General features: G+C 39.2%; 1 protein-coding gene across 1 annotated transcript in view; it reads left to right on the forward strand.

Moving 5' to 3' along the window:
- Window positions 1-6,794: 6,794 nt before the first annotated feature.
- The window catches only part of LOC113159659 (astrotactin-2), a 212,705-nt gene continuing 201,617 nt past the window's right edge, over window positions 6,795-17,882 (forward strand). Inside the window, exon 1 of the mRNA XM_026356476.1 lies at window positions 6,795-7,224. Within this exon, the coding sequence (XP_026212261.1) occupies window positions 6,804-7,224 (421 nt within the window). The 5' untranslated portion in view covers window positions 6,795-6,803. The remainder of the gene's footprint in view (window positions 7,225-17,882) is intronic.

Raw genomic sequence — 17,882 nt, forward strand, 5'->3', positions numbered from 1 at the left:
ACCAACTGTGTTTTGTAATTATAAAAAAGAAAAGATGAAGAAAACTACTCAGAGTTTCTAAATAAAGATTTTAATCTAAACTCTCAGAACAATTTTGTTCAGTAGAATCCAAGTGAAACAGCTTAAAAGATGTAAAAATAGATGCCTGTGGCTGAGGAATATATTGCTCTGCACTTAACGCTGGTGGCAGATGGATTGGGGGGAATGGAGGAGGGGAAGCTAAAAGTAATGGCAGGGAGCAAGGCCAGAGTAATAAGAGGAAGGCCATACTTCTGACCTTGCCTGACTGTCCCACATACCCCGTCCATCACCAGTGGGACTAACAGATGGGTGAGTCAGTGGGCCAGGATGCGGACAGTAAACGGGGCTGACAGCTGACCGGGCAGCTCTTAGTGGGGATGATGAAGGAGGTTATGTGTAGGGGCTGGGTCATCCAGAGGTAGATTTAGGAATCTTAGGCATTTGGAGTGTGTCAGAGAGCCGCAGGCCTGTCAGTGAGGTGGGATGTGGCCCTGAATGACAACAGTCCCTTGCTCCAGTGTAGCACAGGTTTAAATTGGTTCCATGGTTCCACTGCAGCAGGCATAAAATACCAGTCACTGGTCTCTTGCTTTCTTTCTAGAATATTTTACCAGTTTCAACAGAGGATTCAGGTGGAAACATAACTACATACCCCTTCACATAACAGAGCTGTCTCAGTCCATTAATACAACATACAGTACAGTAGAACTGCTGTTTGCTCACCACTGCTGAAACCCTGCTGCACACCTGACTCGAATTTTTTGTTACAGTAGATCTTTAAACTTTCCATTTATCTATTATTAACCAAAAAATGACATTTTTCAGTCAAGTTAATAGTAAAATAAACAAGTTAAATACTCTATTGGATGTTATCTGTAGATGACATGATCTTAACAGTACTTTAAAAATGCAAGCATTACAACACAGACCAATTATACCAAAACAAAATTTCATTTGCACGTGACAAAACTTTCTTTATCATCTCATGAGCCAAGTACTTGAGTCTCCTACACTGATTCTGCGTCCCAGTCAGACCGACATTACTGTGAAAGGAATAGCAAATTCCTGTGTCCTCTGAAAAGGACGAGAACAAAAACAAAAACGCCTTTTGGTGAATAAAATGCTGATGTTGCTAAAAAAAAAAAAACTAAAAAAAAAACCTCACCTAACTATTCCTGAGATGTTCACTCGGGAAAGGAAATCTGCAGATTAAAATGAAATGGTCATAATTGCATTCCAACACAGTTATCTCTCCTCATACAATGTACCACTGCTGACAGAAGCCATTTTGAATAACGATGAAATTTGTTAAGGCTCAACCCCCTCATGTGTTACATCATTCAAGAAATTATGGGAACAGGTTTGAAGTTTCAGTACTTTGAGCTAACATGACTTATCAGCTGCCTGCTGTACACATTTGTTGGAATGTGTGCTCAGCATCCGCTAAACCAATTTGTTAGATGTTGTTTGCTATGTGCTTATGTGTGTTTCGTGGGTGTGTGTGTGTGTGTAGTTGTGTATTTGTCCTCCAGGTGTAACCCAGTTTCTAATCGAGGAGCTCTTTGTTGTTTACACCTGCACAACTGGGGCAGTCTCCAGATAACTTAAACTAATCAATTAACTAAGACAGCACAGGAAAAAAAAACCAAAAAAACAAAACCGCACGTTTCCATACAGCAGAGTGCTCAGGTCTGTTTTTACTTAGAAAAAGCTGCAAGAACAAAATTCCATGACGCGGTATTTTTTCTGGCTGTGCAGGTGGCACGGTGCTGTGGATGGAAACGTGGGTCTGTCTTTTACTCAATCAGTCACTGAGTTATCCCCTGAACCATGAAGTGAACTGTCCTGCAGCTGCATTTTGTTCAGGGCAAGAACAGTTAGCATGCAAACACACTGCAGTAAGATGCTGCATGCTGTCAACATGTTATCATTGTCATGGTGAGCATGTTAGCATGCTGACTTAAGCCTTTGGCTCAAAACACTGGGCCTGAATACAGCTTCACAGAGCTGCTAATGTAGCTGTAGATGCTTTATCTGGTGTAAATATGGGTACAGTTACGGTTAACAAAAAGGCAGTTAAAAGGCATGATTGCTAATAGTTCCTCATATAGATCCATACATAACATTTCATCCTGTACTTCTGCATAGCTCATGCTGACATCCACATAAGAATAAATACAGTATATCCCACATTCACAATGCATGCTACTGTTCTTCTGTAGCACCCACAGAATCTCAGTCCCGTTGCAGCACTCTAACCTGTTTCTATTATAGCCATTAAAAAACAGTGGTGGGTGCTGCTTGCAATAAATGCAAAGTTCATTCAACTCCTAGCCTCACACCCACTTAGTTATAAAAGCTATGCACATGTACAGATTGATCAGTATATCCCCATCAGTGATTGACATTAGCATAAGTCCACTTAAATATTTTGAGCTTATCAAATTATATTTTTGAGACTCTAGTGATACAACCTCTAGTCAAAAAACGTAGAACACAGCCATAGTATTAATGTCCAACTCCAAGGGAAGGAGACAGAATTTTCAATCATTTGCTGACATCAAACAGCACTCTACTAGTCCTGCTGAAGAAAGCAGGGAGGGAAAAGGTCAGGTCCTTCGCTCATTATGCCACAGAAATCTGTTTAACCATCTCTGTCTAGGTGCAGCGGGCGTTAGCATGTTGTCTATCAAATTCAATTTTGAGAGAGTCAGAGGCTGCCACGGCATTCAGGTCGAAGCAATTTCCTGAGCAATAAATCTCATATAACCAACCACAGACTGTTTAAAAGCTCTCCATCAGCTAATAACAATTCAGTTTTCCCTTCCATACCCTTGTTTAAGTTGCTACTTGCAGCTCTCCACCACCTCACTGAACACACCAACATCAATCAATCCCATCTGATGTCTTGTTACTGTTTGGCCATTAAAGTCAGACAGTGTTCAATGAAATCTATCAGTAAAAGAGGTCATGTCTGCAGAACTATGGCATATGCTCCACGGGCCCAAACGAGATCTCTCCACGTAGTCAGCACTTTCACTAGGACGACAGCAAAGCTTGTCAGATTCGCCCTTTAGGCGATTCTTTGTAGCCAACTATTCTATCAGGAAATCATCATGACACACTGGCTAAAATGTCAAATTAACACAGAGGAGGAAAGAGAGGAAATGCCCGCATGCAAATTACTGTAGCGATGATAGATGTGGCAGTGACTTTAATGGGTTCATTTTCATGGTAGTTCTTAAAAGTAGAAGGTTTAACACAACAACTACTGAAACAGTGATGTTCTATCAACTTTTTGCTTAGTTTTCAAATTTACCTGTTAGAAACCAATGGGTGTAAAACCCAGGTTCATAAAATGACTGATATTGAGATTGTCAGTTAACTGTCAGAAGTGGCAGGATGCTTGAAAACTATGATTGCACATTTAATCTAGAGGGTTCCACATAGTGTCTGCAAAATATCTGCAAACTGATATATAGATATATACACTACCAGTCAAAAGTTTGAACACATGTATAAATTACCATGTTTGTGAAAGATTTTATAACATATAATTGAACAGAAATACAGTTTAGACATTGTTAATATTGTAAATTAAAGCTGTTTTTTATAAAAGGAATATTTACATACATTTACAGAAGCTTATAATGAGCATTACTGTAACATGTTCACCAATAATAGTCAGAGAAAAGCACACTGGTGCTAATAAGTGCTTTGATTTTGTTGTAGTCACAAGGAAATACAGTACTTACAACAGTGTGTTGCTAAATATGACCTTAGTTGTGTGATATTCTAAATGGTTAACATTTTTAAAAACATAAAATGAAAATAAAGCATTTGATTTGCATTGAATTTGATATGCATGTCGTTCAAATTAGGTTTGATTTGGAACAGAGAAACAGATGGAGACTGGGTTGGAATGTTTCAGCACTATGGAGAACGCCAAGCGAGCAAACACACATGGGGTTTCTCTCATTTGTCTTCATTGTGTCTTTGTTTATCCTACTTTTCTGCTTTCATCTTCATCTTGTGTCTTAGTTCCTTTGACTTAAAATGGGAAGAAGAGATGTGAAAAAAAAAAAACTTTGTAACAGAAGAAACACATCTTTGACTCGCAAGCGTCACGGGCTGAACCAAAGTTGGTGACTTACAGTGTGGAAGTTGTATAGCTGGGTCAGGTGTTGCCTTTTTTGCAGTTCACAGTTATTTTTTAACAGAATGGGGAAAAAGCTAGTCCATCCTGTCTGGTTTGTTTGACAAGCAACTCTCAATCTAAATGGCCAAATGTGAATACGGTGTGCTACTGTTGTTGCTGGTGTGAACATCTCCTGTTTAAATGATTTGAAACCACGGGGAAAGACACACAGCGATTGTTTCAATACCCACAGCTGGGATACAGGGCTTGCAAAGTAAGTGCTTACTTGTGTGACAAATGTTTGTTGATTGTAATTGTTCTGGTGGATTTAAAAGAACAATTACTCACTTAATAATGTTTTCCTGTCACTCAAAACAAAATTTTGGCTCAGATGTTTTTACCTCAAATGCTCCTTTATTTGATCCTATTAACAAAAAAAGAACAGAGATGGAGAGCAACACAAAAACAACACAACAATAAACCCAGATAAGAAAGAACTGAATCTTTAGTATGACTGAAGGAATAATTCAATAGAGTATGTCATAATCAAATTTGAGGTTCTGCCAAAATGTCACAGTGTATTATATGAATAAAATATCTGTGTGATTGTTTCTGCATTTCCAGAAGAACGTCAAAATGAATAATTCGAAGGCACTTTTGTGTTTCTTTCTGGTTTTGCAATCCATTCCTGCAGCTTTAGAAGTCATCGGCCAGTTCATACATTTATTAAAAGCCTTATTTGACATCATTAAGTTTTATTACTCATTATTTATTTCATGGCCCTGACTGACTGAATGACTGACTGAGTAGGTGACACACATTGACAAATGAAGCACAGCTGGAAACCCAGCAACAACCTTGGCAACTTGTGAGCAAAAAACAAACTGACAGGGTTTATCTGTATCCTAAGTAAACTTGACTATAATATGTTCTACTTAATATATTCTAAGTAACACACATGTGCCTTAGCAAGTGGCACAGCTACAATATAAGTATTCAAAATCATCAGTATGTGGACTAGGACACACACCTTGTGATTGCATGTTTCAGCACCATAGGGAAAAATAGAGTGTGTGTGTGTGTGTGTGTGTGTTTTAATATTTCAGCACCATGGAGAGAGACACAGAGAGAGGTTGACATGATGTCCCTTTTTCCATTTAAGCATGTTTGGAGTGAACGGTATGTTCACTTCAGAAATGTGACACATAATAAGCATTCAAAAAGACATCGGCATGCTTTATTTTTTTCTTTTATTCCTTTAATGGACACTTGCTGAATGCCATAAACAAAGAAAATAAAGAAGTTGATAGCTGGGAAAAAAAAAATATATATATATATACACGTGTGTTTATAGAGGTGAGACAGCTTCAGCAAGAAGCTTTTATAAAATACTTGCTGGAACATTTTGCTTTTCTCTTTTGTCAAGTTTAATTGACAGTTGTGTTCCAAAATGCATTGTACCATAAATGTGAATTAGTGCATGACTGGTATTCCTTCCTATTAGTACAATAAGCAATAATGGATATATGTACAGTGTACTAAATACAAACACAGTATTAATTATCACTGATTGTGTTTAGTGGAGTTTCTTTTGTCTGTTTCTTTGTTTTGTCTATTAATGTTATTTCTTTCTGGGAAAAATATACACTAAAATATAATACTGCATATTAGTCCTTGGTCATTGTGTTAACTGATGTACTATACAGACAGAGCGTCACACTGTCTGTTGAATTGTCAGTATATTGGTTTAATAAACAAAGACAAGCAACTCGCAGGAGCACTTACTTTATAATCTATGTTTCCAATTTCAAAAATGAACCTAAGACCTTTAAGGAAAAAAATGAAATTGAAGCAATAGAAATATGAACATCTACAAATCTATCACATGCGGTATGATGAATACTGATTACTGGGGGTGGTACAAAATAGCAAACTGAATAAAAAACGTATTAAAGTACTGTAGTTACTATGAAGTACTTATTTAAATAAATTATAGTACATTATGTTTAACTTTTGAAAGCTTTGGTTACTTTTACTTAAAAATGACTTATTTTTGAACTACACAGTCTAAATGACCCCTGCTTTGACGAACTTCAACACTCTAAATTTAATATAATACTGGTAACAGAGTACTTCTACACTGTGGTATTGCTACTTTATGTTGAAAAAGAACTTGCACTGGTACTGGTAACGTGACGTGAACGTCATTCACATCCACTACATTAGGAGCTCTGTGAAAATCACGTGGCTGCATTTTCACATACACAGATATTGATATTTATTTACCTGCAATAGTTTATTTGACATCACGACATCAAGCCCAGTAAAACACTCTGATCATTTAAAATGATTGTACAATAACACTGCAAATGAAGATTTCGCAGGGTTTTGATTAATAATTGACTTATTGTCTAACATCATGACTCCACCTCATGTTTGTCTTTAAAGGGACATGTGCATGTTTAAGCGGGTTGTTTGTCCCGCCGTGTGAACACAGATGAATGTGAGGAGTGGATGTCATTCTCACTACACCTGTGCTGCCGCCTCCTGGACGGACGCGACTCCTTTGCAGCGACTGTACTATAAGTGAACGGGCAGCTTATGAGCCCCACTCAAAGCGAGAGAACCACACACAAGGAGCGGGATGGCGAGGACTGTACTGCTGCACCTCCGCGTCCTTCTCGTGGGGCTCCTGGCGGCGGGGACCCTGACGGTCCAAACGAACAGGGGGGCGACATCGCCCGACGAGGAGCGGGACCAAGACAGCGACGCGGAGACGCCGTGCGAGGTGAAGACCGTCACCGTCTCTACCTTGCCCGTACTCCGGGAGAACGAGTTCAGCTTCACCGGCGGAGCCTCCGGGAGCGTGGTCGGAGGAGGGGGTGCTGCTGATGCAGGTGGTGCTGGTGGAGGAGGAACTGGAGGAGGAACTGGAGGAGGAGGAGGAGGAGGAGCAGTAGGAGGGGGGGAATCCCGACTCCTATTATTCGTTAGAACAGACCTACCTGGGCGAATTTCTGTAATGGATGATCTTGACAACACAGCTCTCCCCTACTTCACACTCGGTAAGAACTGCTGTGATACTGTGTTTCCCTCCCATGATGATCACGAGTAGACCTGGCTGCACACTGCTGTGCGCGGGGTCCATTCATACAGCACTGGTAGTCTGTGTCCACCCTGACAAACATCCCCAAATCGTGCGCTCAGACGCGTATTCCCTGGCGCTTCATAACCTGTCCTGCTTCTCTCACCTTGTGTGGATTTCATGGTAACTGTTGTCTCTCCAGCAATAATCCAGGATGCAATTCAACCTTGGCTCGTACTTAAAACACCGCTGCGCCTGTGTGGGAAAACAAACTCAAGCACCTCTAGTCACTCTCTCCTCACTTGGTCCCACTTTGCGTCTGGCTTTTTCCTTATTATGTGGTCAAACGTGATTATGACTTTAAATTTCATGCACACCCTTAAGCACGGTGCCCCCAAATGAAGCAGCGCAATTTGGCTCTGCAAATACGCATGAAATTGGTATTTTATTCTCACTCGAGCACGTAATTCGTAGCGCGCATGCACACGTAGCTGGTGGTGTAAGTTTTACTGAATCAAAGACTCAGCAGGAGTTTGCATCGCTGTCAATATGTGGACACAAATGAGTGACTAACACCAGCACAAGACTAGTGTGGCAATTAATAAGTCATCTGAAGTTCTCCGTGAAAGCCATTAACTTTCAAATGGTCTTAGGAATAGCTGGTGCTATAATCATAGAGGATGTATGAGGGTGAAAGTGACTCTCTGACTAGACTAACCCAACAGATCTATGCAGACTACACATGAAGGGAACCTGCGTTCTCCATGTTCTTCACTTATATCACAGATTCATTATGAAAGATGAATGTTCTTCTGCTTGGCTCTTTGGTTTGTCACCCAAATAGTCAAGCATTAGTAGAAACATAATGGACGTGTGGCACACAGTGTCTGTTCAGTCCAATAAGCCACACAAGGTGAAGCATGATTGCAAAGTGCTGTATGTTTTCCAGCTCCCAGTAAGTTAATGGCATCTGAATTGGCTCACTGCACAAAACCTTTTATATGGACAATACAAAGTTGCAAGAGGTTGGCGACACGGGTGCTGAGAGGATTCGCGAGAATGCCTCATTATTGTAGTTTTTTCAGATTCTGGCTTTCTGTCTTCTCCTGTTTTCTCTGCGCCTGGTCTCGGTTTCGTTCTCCGTATGAAGAGCGCCAGCTAAACTGGCTGCGAGAAGCAAAGGAGAGCAGGCAGGCTGAGGGCTGGAGCATTAAGCTAGTAAATCACTTTCTATTCTCATTAAGGACAGCCGTTGACTGGTGAGAAAGGCCTCTCTGTCCTCCCAGTCAGCCAGCTAGCAAATTTGCTGCTTCACCCTTCTAGTGCATGACTGCATGCTGTGGAGGGAGGAGGAGAGAAGGGGCATAAATTGAAGGCTTGGCATGTGTGCGGTGTGTTCTTTGCAGAGGCTTAGATAACAAATTGTTTGGAAATTATATATATAAAACATTTCTATTAGGGCTTTTTTAGCTTCACCAGGAAGCAGCGACGGTCAGGTTAAAACTTTTTTTTTTTTTTTTTGGTGAATGTAGAGACAAGGTTGACATTTAGTGATTGATTGAATAAAGCTGTATTTATCCCATTCTGGACAAAACTGCAACCATGTTCACATGGGATGTTGAGCCCATGTGGAACTAACTAAATGTAAAAACACTTCAGTAGGATCTATAATAAACATTCTCATTAAACTGTAAAAGATGAATTTATTATGTTAAACTAAGATGCATACAGTACCACTGAGAAAGCTCTATCTGTCGCCATTGTCTTTACACTTTGTTATATCCTTTAATCATTTATACGCCTACTGATAGTTTCTTAGCTGTGTGACAGGCTGACATCATGTCCAGGTTTTACCTTGCCACCCACCCAATGACCGCTGAGGTTGGCTCCAGCACCCACCACCATCCTTAAGAGGAAAAGCAGTTAGGACTATGGATGAATGGAGGGATGATATTTTCATTTCATTTATGGTCTGTCACATGAAAACAACACGATTTTCCAAAACAGACCAAACACTTCTCTTTTTCATACCTTTTTCAAACCATGCTGGTTTTTGTAGGACACCTGCTGGACACGCGTCCCGACACATCTGCATATCAAAGCTTTTTTGTTTGCCTGTGTGAAAATACAGCAATGGCAGTCAGACGGTTTGATGCCACCTGTGTACTTCTCTCTTGATGCTTGTGGAGTTCTGCTCGTGAAACTAAATGCTGTGCCCAGCATTATAAAAAGACGAGCACTTCGACTTAGTAAAGACATACTTCGCATTGAGCGTGATACAGTATATTTATCTGCATTTTTAAAGTCGTTGCGAAAGCTATTTCACTTTTGAGTAACATTTTCTCGCTGGCTCCTGTTCAGGAGAATTAACATACTGAAACCTTAATTGGCCTGTAATTGGACACCTGCTTGCTTTTTTATTCTTTTACTTGGTAGAGGACATTTTAACCTTTTGGGCTTAAAATAGCTTATTTGCTATTTTGCACACTGTGCAGGCGGTTCAACAGTTATTTTTCATTTCTAGTGCTCACTATGTTGCTTTAATATTTAATGTACAAGCTGTGCCTCATCACTCAGTGTTTACCACAATGCTGCACTCGACCGACCTGTAGAGGTGCAAATGATGCATTATATTATTTCATTGCATAACATCAGCTGCATTTATCTCATTTCATAACTAAATCCAACACTGACTTATTGTGTGTGTGTGGTTTTTATTTCTTCAGTTGTGAAAATGGCACAGCAGAGATTTGAAAATACTGGGGTGTACCTTATTAGCCAAAGGCCATCTGAACCATAATGTGCATAGTCTTGTGCTTGTTTCTCCGATGCTGTCAGATGTCCAATTGTTTTGTCGAACCAGTGTCAGAGGTTAGGAAGGGAGGGGGAAGGGACAGCAAGTCCCTTTCCACTGTGGCCTGTCTGCTCAGCTTTGATTTATTACCACAAGTGTCTTGGAGATTGGATGAGCAGAAAGGGCAGAGTGAAGGAAATCTGCAGAGCGTCTTCTCTTCTCGCTTTTCCTTATTTGTTTTGTTAGTCCTTTCCTTGTGGGTTCAATACAAGGATAAAGCAAACTGTGGGCGACATCGTGTAAGCGTTTAGCCTATACATATCCTTATCTCTGGCAAAATAATGTGCATTCAGTTTGCTGATATGATTTATTGTTTTATTGTGTTTGGATGTTTGAGAATGGTTTGTGTTTAATCATATTTAAGGAAGCCAGTGCTTAAAAAAACTATAGTGCTACGCCATCATTTGTTACTACTGCATAATCACTTCACTTTAAAAATGCAGCTCTACTGCTAATTTTCAATGTCATTTTGTCCTGTAGTGTAAAAATATATATATATATATATATATATTGGTAATGCAAGCTTATACCATCATCCTTGGCCATTCTAAGGAGGGCTTTTTATGCCCCCATGCTTTCTTACACGAGATAGTTTGCTTTGCTCATTTTAAGTGATGTTGTGGGACTGGGTGGAAATCGATACGTTTAGCAACATGGCTGACTCTGTAAACACCTCATTAGGAGTTCACCTTTTTGAGAACCTTCAGGTACTTATCGCAAGATCGAAAACATTCAAATGCTTCCCTGTCCTTTTCTATCTCTGTTTATCATATTGGACTGAATCTTTACACTTTTCATTTTTCACCATGTCTTTTTTTGCACATCTTATCAAACTCTGGCATGTCAACCAGCCCCGTCCTCTCTCTCCAGCTCCCCCTCTCTCTTCCTTGCTGTATCTTTCCTAAGCAGGAGTTACAGGAAACTGTGCTCGCTTAGAGATGAGAGATTAAAAGCAAAAGAATGCCTGCGCTATAGTGCACACTGTTCCCTGTGGCACAGACCATGTACACGCTGCACTACGTCTCACTCTCATGTCAGGGGTTGAGCTTAGCACTGCAGGACAAGCAATGAAGAGGGAGCAAAGGTCAACTGGGGAGATGTGAGTTATTACATGGTGTGGCGCAGAGATGGGGGTGGGGGGTTTCCTGTTGCATAAGATTCTATAAGATCTGTTTAGAAATGTATTTAGGAATACTATAAACAAGCTTACACAACTGATACACAGTACAGGGAGATGATAAGCAGTCACTGCAAGTGGGATTCATGGTGGAGCTTGCGCAGGCCATCAAATAGTCTATTTATCATCATTTGACCTGCTATAATACACCTATAGGAGGCTGTCTTTTCAAGATGAATGCTCTAATACAAGTCGCTTTCATAGTGTGAATTCTGCTGATAACCACCCTCTGTAGGTGTGATACTTTACCAACTGTCCTAGCGTTTTTCCGTCTCCTTTGTTTTGCTCATACACAGCAAATTGCACACATTTGGATTTGATCATTGCAAGTGGATTGACCTCTCACCGGCTTTTAGTCAGAAATGTCACACATTGTTTCCCAGTATGTTTCTTGTAGGGATTTTTTTTGTGTTGGGCCATAAGATGCCACCAGAACAGCTTGATTCGTCCTTTGCAGAAGTTCTAAATCTGCCACAGATTTTAGCCTTTGTGCATCTGTTGTTTTACTCTCAAACCTGCAGATTTTTATGCAGCTCGCTCCTGCAGTCATAAGGAGCACACTGTGCTTGCTTACAGCACCGTGTGCGCCTGTAATGTGAATACACCACTGTAAATGATGTTCTGTTTATTATTTGTGTATTTATGGAGAGACGTGTCTTTATTTCAACTTTTTTATTTCTCCGAAAATCCACAACAGCTTGTGTAGTTGTATTGCCTCATGGAAAGAGGAACTCATTCGACTGGCAGAGAGTGAAGAATCATGCTCATTTAGCTTAATGGTTACAGGCCTAAGTGATGGCATGGAAAGGATGAATGGATTGCAGTCAGTGACCCATGCTGGTTGTTCTCCTTTGCAGGAACTGTATTTTCTAATGATTTTGTTTTTTACCCCCACTGTCTCTGGTCTTGCCTTGTTGCAGTGGAGGATGGCTTTGATCTTAAGATAATCGCCCGATCTTTGCTGAGAGGTGCATTGTACTTATCTTTGACGGAATGAACAAAGACGTTTATGTAAATGCCCCTTAATGAATGCACAAGCTCAGATTTACTCGCCTTTTTCCTCTGATTTCTGCAAAGCAACAACAAGATCAAGTGCTCATATGTTGTTTCCCGTTTTATTAACTGGCGGAAAAGATGAAAGATAATATTTGGCAAATGAGTGCGTGACAAATGTAGCCCTTGGCTTTGCTTTTTTATTTTTTTGATCACCTATTGTATGTTTAAAATTATTCAGATGAGATGCAATATTTTGGGTGATTTGCTGTAGCTGTCTAAATAAAGTGGTAAACTGGTAGATCCTTATAATGTGTTTACCCCACCTAATGCATAAACATGAGATGTAAGCTCTGTTTACTTATCTATCAAACAACTTAGGTTGTCTGCTTATACATATAATTGCTGAAGCTCAGTGTCTGACGCCTGATATTTAGAAATCTGAGCAGAGCCTGCAGTACAGTATGTAGTACATATATTTACTGTTAGTAATTGGACAGCTATTTTAGTCGTTAGCATTTTACATAGGATCCCCAATATGGTTTTGAAAGCTTTCAGAGTTTCTGTGACAAGCCCAGGGCCTCTAACCAGTGCTATCATGTCTCATTTTGTGTAAACTGAAACCAAACGCCTGCATTTATTCAGACATTAACATCAAAAATTAAAGCACTACATACACTTTATATAACCCTATCCCCCTGCAAGGGTTTGATTAATTAATTTCTGCTGAGCTTTGTTACATTATTTACCATGTAAAGTAGCCCTTCTATACTATGGCACCTTGTTATGTTATCTTTTGGTGTAAGTTTCTGTTTAGAGCCAGTATTGTTTTATATGGGTGTACCTCTATAATTTCAGGGCCACTTATCTTGATATGGTAAGCTGGACTGTAACAGCCTGGACGGTGTATCTAACAAGAAAGCATGTCGCAAGCGGATTCCCAAAAGAATCATAAACTTTTTGCTTGTGTACTGTAGAGAGGCTTTCTAGTCTGTGCACTGAATGCGTAATGTGACACTGATTTATAAAAGCAATTCCATTTAGTTGCTCTTTTTGCTCCTTGAGCTGCCCTGGTGTGTCCCCTACCACATAATAGAAGGCCCCATGTGACAAGAACTGTTTAATGTATTTGCTCTCTTAGTAAAATACTTTTTTGTAATGCGTGCCAGACATTTGGGCCATAGGGAGTAAGTGTGAAATCAATCAACTCACAGAAAGTATCTTTAAAACCAAACATGATACATAGGCATGGTGAATGTTTTTTGAGCTCTGATTTGCCAAGAAATCCTTGAGGTTGTCATCTGTTGACAATATAGCATTTCCATCAAATGGCTTTAGTATACAAAGAGGAACAAGTAAAAGAAACACTCCTGACCTTTCACACAAAGCTCTGGTTTGATTAAATAAAAGACAGAAAGCAGAAAAGCAGTTTTCCATAACAAGCTAATTGGATAAAGACAGCATTGAAAAGAGAAATTCAGTTTTTTTATCTGGTTTCTAAGATGGTTAACAAATGGACAGTGGTCTGTGTCTTTATAACACTCTCTGTTTGGATTGTTTTGATTTAACAGAATATTACTGAAGCCAGACAAAATGGACGCTATGCTGTTAAAAGATAAAACAACTAAACAAAAGAAAATTGTCTCTGCTCCGTTTTGCGATTTGATTGGTTGTGTTATTAGCGAATGTGCATCAAATATGTTTTTCCACCACTGCTTCCATCTGAATGCGATATTTCACTATTAAAGTTGAGCAAATCCATATTGCTGCAAACCATCCTGATGTTTAATTTTGAGAATTGATCCTCACATGAAAGTATTGATGCCAAATGTTTTCAGGAGCAAACAATAGCTTTAAATTTCAGAAAGAACATTTGCATCAACAGAAGAGTCAGTCACTCTGGAATTGTGCTTTTTCTCCTTTAGCTACATACTCACACTGGCATAGACAGAACACACATACAGACACAGACAGAGACGACACCCACATGGTGACTGTGGTTTCTACTGCTAATGAACATAGATTTCTGTTGGCAGCCACTTCTAGTGTTAAGTTTATGATTTTTATTTAATTCATTCTAATTTTTAGTTAAATTGTATTAAAAGCAACACTTACAACAGGAAAAGTGCAATATTTATTGAAAATTAAAGTGCATGAATATGTGTTATAATTGCAAGAATTTGGCTGGTAATGCAAATTAACAACCAGTTACCCCTTTTTTTACGTGCACAGCTTGAGGGTTCCTATTCAACTAAACTCCAATTAAAATGAAAATGTTAAATAATACTGTCACAAAAACTTCAACAAGATTGGATATTGTATCAGGAAAATAACTTGATATATGATAAAGTGCATTTGCTATGAACTTTTGATGCCATTTATGTATCAACAACGTGATACATTACGTGATACATTTACGTGATAAAACTGTAGCAAATACAGAAATACATATATAGAAATATTATTTTATGCACTAGTCAGTGTTACATGTAGTCCATATATATATATATATATATATATATATATATATATATATATATATATATATATATATATATATATATATATATAAAGTGTCAACTAAGTCACAGCTAATTATACTGCTAAATAGAAAAAACATTTTTGCTTGTTTTAGTTGTAAAGACGTTTATGGCTCAACACAGAGGAGACGAGAGAAAACACAATAGTGAAGCAAGTCCACCCCTGACTGTGTAAACTAAATGAAACATAAGCAGAGAAAAGGCTTGGAGAGGAGCCGGGGTAATTATGGACCATAATGTTTGCTCCTTGAGGAGGTGTGTGCTCACATTTAGATTTCTGCTTGGAAGCATCAGTATTGCTCAGAAATGTTCCTCCTCATGTGAAAGCTAGCGGGGTGCTCCAGAGCAGATGGAATTTCCTTTGCCCGGGCACTGCTCTTACTTGTGTGCATGTTCTAACCTATCTTACTGGAATTGTAATGGAAATGCTGCATACCTGCTGATACTCGGTCGGTTGCAGACTGCTCTGTGCCAACTCTCTGTGTGACACAAGAAAAGCTGGTTTTGACGAATGGTAGTGCCGCTTACATCTTATAGCCTAGAATCCTCTATGAAGCTGCTGTAATCTTTTTTTCATTTATTTATTTTTTTTTATTGGAGACCACCATTTATGGATATGCTAACTTTAACTATTTTGTGCCATTTCCATGCATAATTAATTTAACGCGAATCAAAGGAGCCGTCAGTCATCGGTTCAAGCAATATATTTTCAAAGTCTCTTTTTCCTTTGCCATTTGCGTCTTGCCAATAACAGAAATGGCAACAAAGACCAATTCTTTCTTTCTGGATTCAAAAGGACTAATGTGAAACACAAAACAACACATTGCCAAAAATAAGATGTAAAGTGTTTTACTTCATTTTGTAGCCTCAGCTGTCCGTTTCCCTCCCCTTTTCAGTTTGAGTAGTGTTTCATGCAGAAATATTCAAAAAAATTTCTGTCCACTTACAAATTATCCTTTGGTGTGGTTGATTTTAATGTAACAAAGTGTCCTTTTTGCTGAAGGGAATTGGTGGGTGAATCAAATTGCAATCTGCAAACCACTACAACACTCCGTAGCTATAATTAAGACTAGTGAGGAATAAGATGGTAGTGGTAGTCAGCATCAGACTGACCGTAAAATATATTGCTTACACGCAATCTGTTTCCCTGGAATTCACTTGCATCCCCATCTCTGGTTTCAGACTGAATAAACGATGTGTAAACGTGCTCCTACTGGTTGACAGGTTAGATTTCCTGATCACAGATAGGATAAAAGCCTTGTTTCACTGTGTTTGGGCTCCCTGTTTGCCCTCTCTCTCTCTTTCTTTGCTTTCATGCACACTATATTGTTCTCCAACCTCTGATTTTATTCTGAACTTGTCATACTCTGTTTTTATGTCTTCTGCTAAGAGAACACTGGGTTTATGTTTCAATAGCTTTGGGATTTAATGTAATTTCATGAAAGACAGTCCCAACACAACGAGTTCTCCTTATCTAGTTGTCTTCTTTTTATTCTTCAGCAAGAGAGATGTTGAGTTTATCATTGCATCGCCACAGCAGTGTAGTTAAATAGACTTGGCTAACCTAGTTAATGGAATTACTGAAATCACATAAGGGTCTTCATTTATTATTATTATTATTATTATTATTATTGCAAACACTATGAGCAGTGTGTGTTTTAAAGAGGAAAAGGAGAGTCATTGTTCATATAAGCTGGTCACAATGATGTTTAAGACCCATAAAATTTGATTCCCACCAGAATTTGCTCTGTACCTTGGAAATGTTCCAGCTCTGTACAGCTCACTACCGTCATATCCCTGCGGTTTATACAAAAGATTTTAAACCTTTTATCTATGCGGCTGTGTTTGTACCTATTTGCATTCCCTCCAAGCTGTACAATCGGTGAGATTTCCTTTCAGATAAAGAACGTGCACCATTAAGCTCCCCTCGACTGATGGGTTCCCTCCCCCAAATAATTTTTTATGCTCCATCATGCACCTCTGTCTAAGTTCCTGGTGGAGTTAGCTTTATCTGCACAGGAACACATGTTCTAAGTCTCCCTTTACTTCCAATTGTTAGTCTGGATAATATCAGCCTATTGATTTCAAACAAAACCAAATCATTTCCCCTTCTCACACCTCGGTAAGATGTGACAAACATTCTGTCTGACCTCAGGTAGTGTAGATTATGTTACTCACAATTATTGTTGGTTTGTTAGATAATGGCAGCATTGTGCAGCTTTTTACAAAATCCTTTTTGAGAAAAACAAAGACACCTTACATACTTCAGCGATTAATAAGTGTTGGTTTAGCAGCTGTGCCTGTAATAACATCTCCTTGAAACCTGTCTATCGTTGTCATTGTTTTCAGTTCTACCTAATTTGCATGGAGAGCTTATATACAGTCATTACACATACTGATGGAGCCAGACTGGGGTCTGTAAGCTTCTTTAAATTACTAAAGAACAAAATGTCTCCATGTCATTATCAAACTCTATGCTTTGCATTTATCATTTTACCATTTCAGTCAGATTTAATCTTGTTTTCATGCAGGACAAGTGAAGCTGAATAGAGGTGCATTCAGCACAAATATGCACTTCTGACAAGGCTTAAGATAAAATGGGCATTTGGCCTCACACATTGTATGCTTATCCAGAAGAAGCTCATTGGTATGTCATGGCTGTATCCCGCTCGCCTCCATTCAGAGGCCCAGCACACAGTGTGCATTTTTCAGGTATTTTGTCTGGCTCAGGATTAGCTTAGATCTAACAGCAATTACCCTTAGAAGTGTAACACAACGGAGCATGCTCTCCCGGGGTCACTGGTAGGTGACGTGTCTTTGGACTAGTTAAGAGCATTGTCAGCGTAAGTAATGGGCACACATGCTTCTGCAGCCTTTTTGTTTATGGCAGTTTTGTGCTTGTTTATCCAGGGTTTAGAATCGTCATGTATTTAATGGACTTTCCATCATTTTTTTAACATAATAAGTAGAAAGTTTATGGAACTGTACAAATTGATGTTGAATTGATGAAGACTCTACACAAATACCATTTAAGCAGTGCACTCATGCATACACCCAGTGGTGATAAAACAAGT

Source organism: Anabas testudineus, chromosome 12, assembly GCF_900324465.2.
Source record: "Anabas testudineus chromosome 12, fAnaTes1.2, whole genome shotgun sequence".
Lineage (NCBI taxonomy): Eukaryota > Metazoa > Chordata > Actinopteri > Anabantiformes > Anabantidae > Anabas > Anabas testudineus.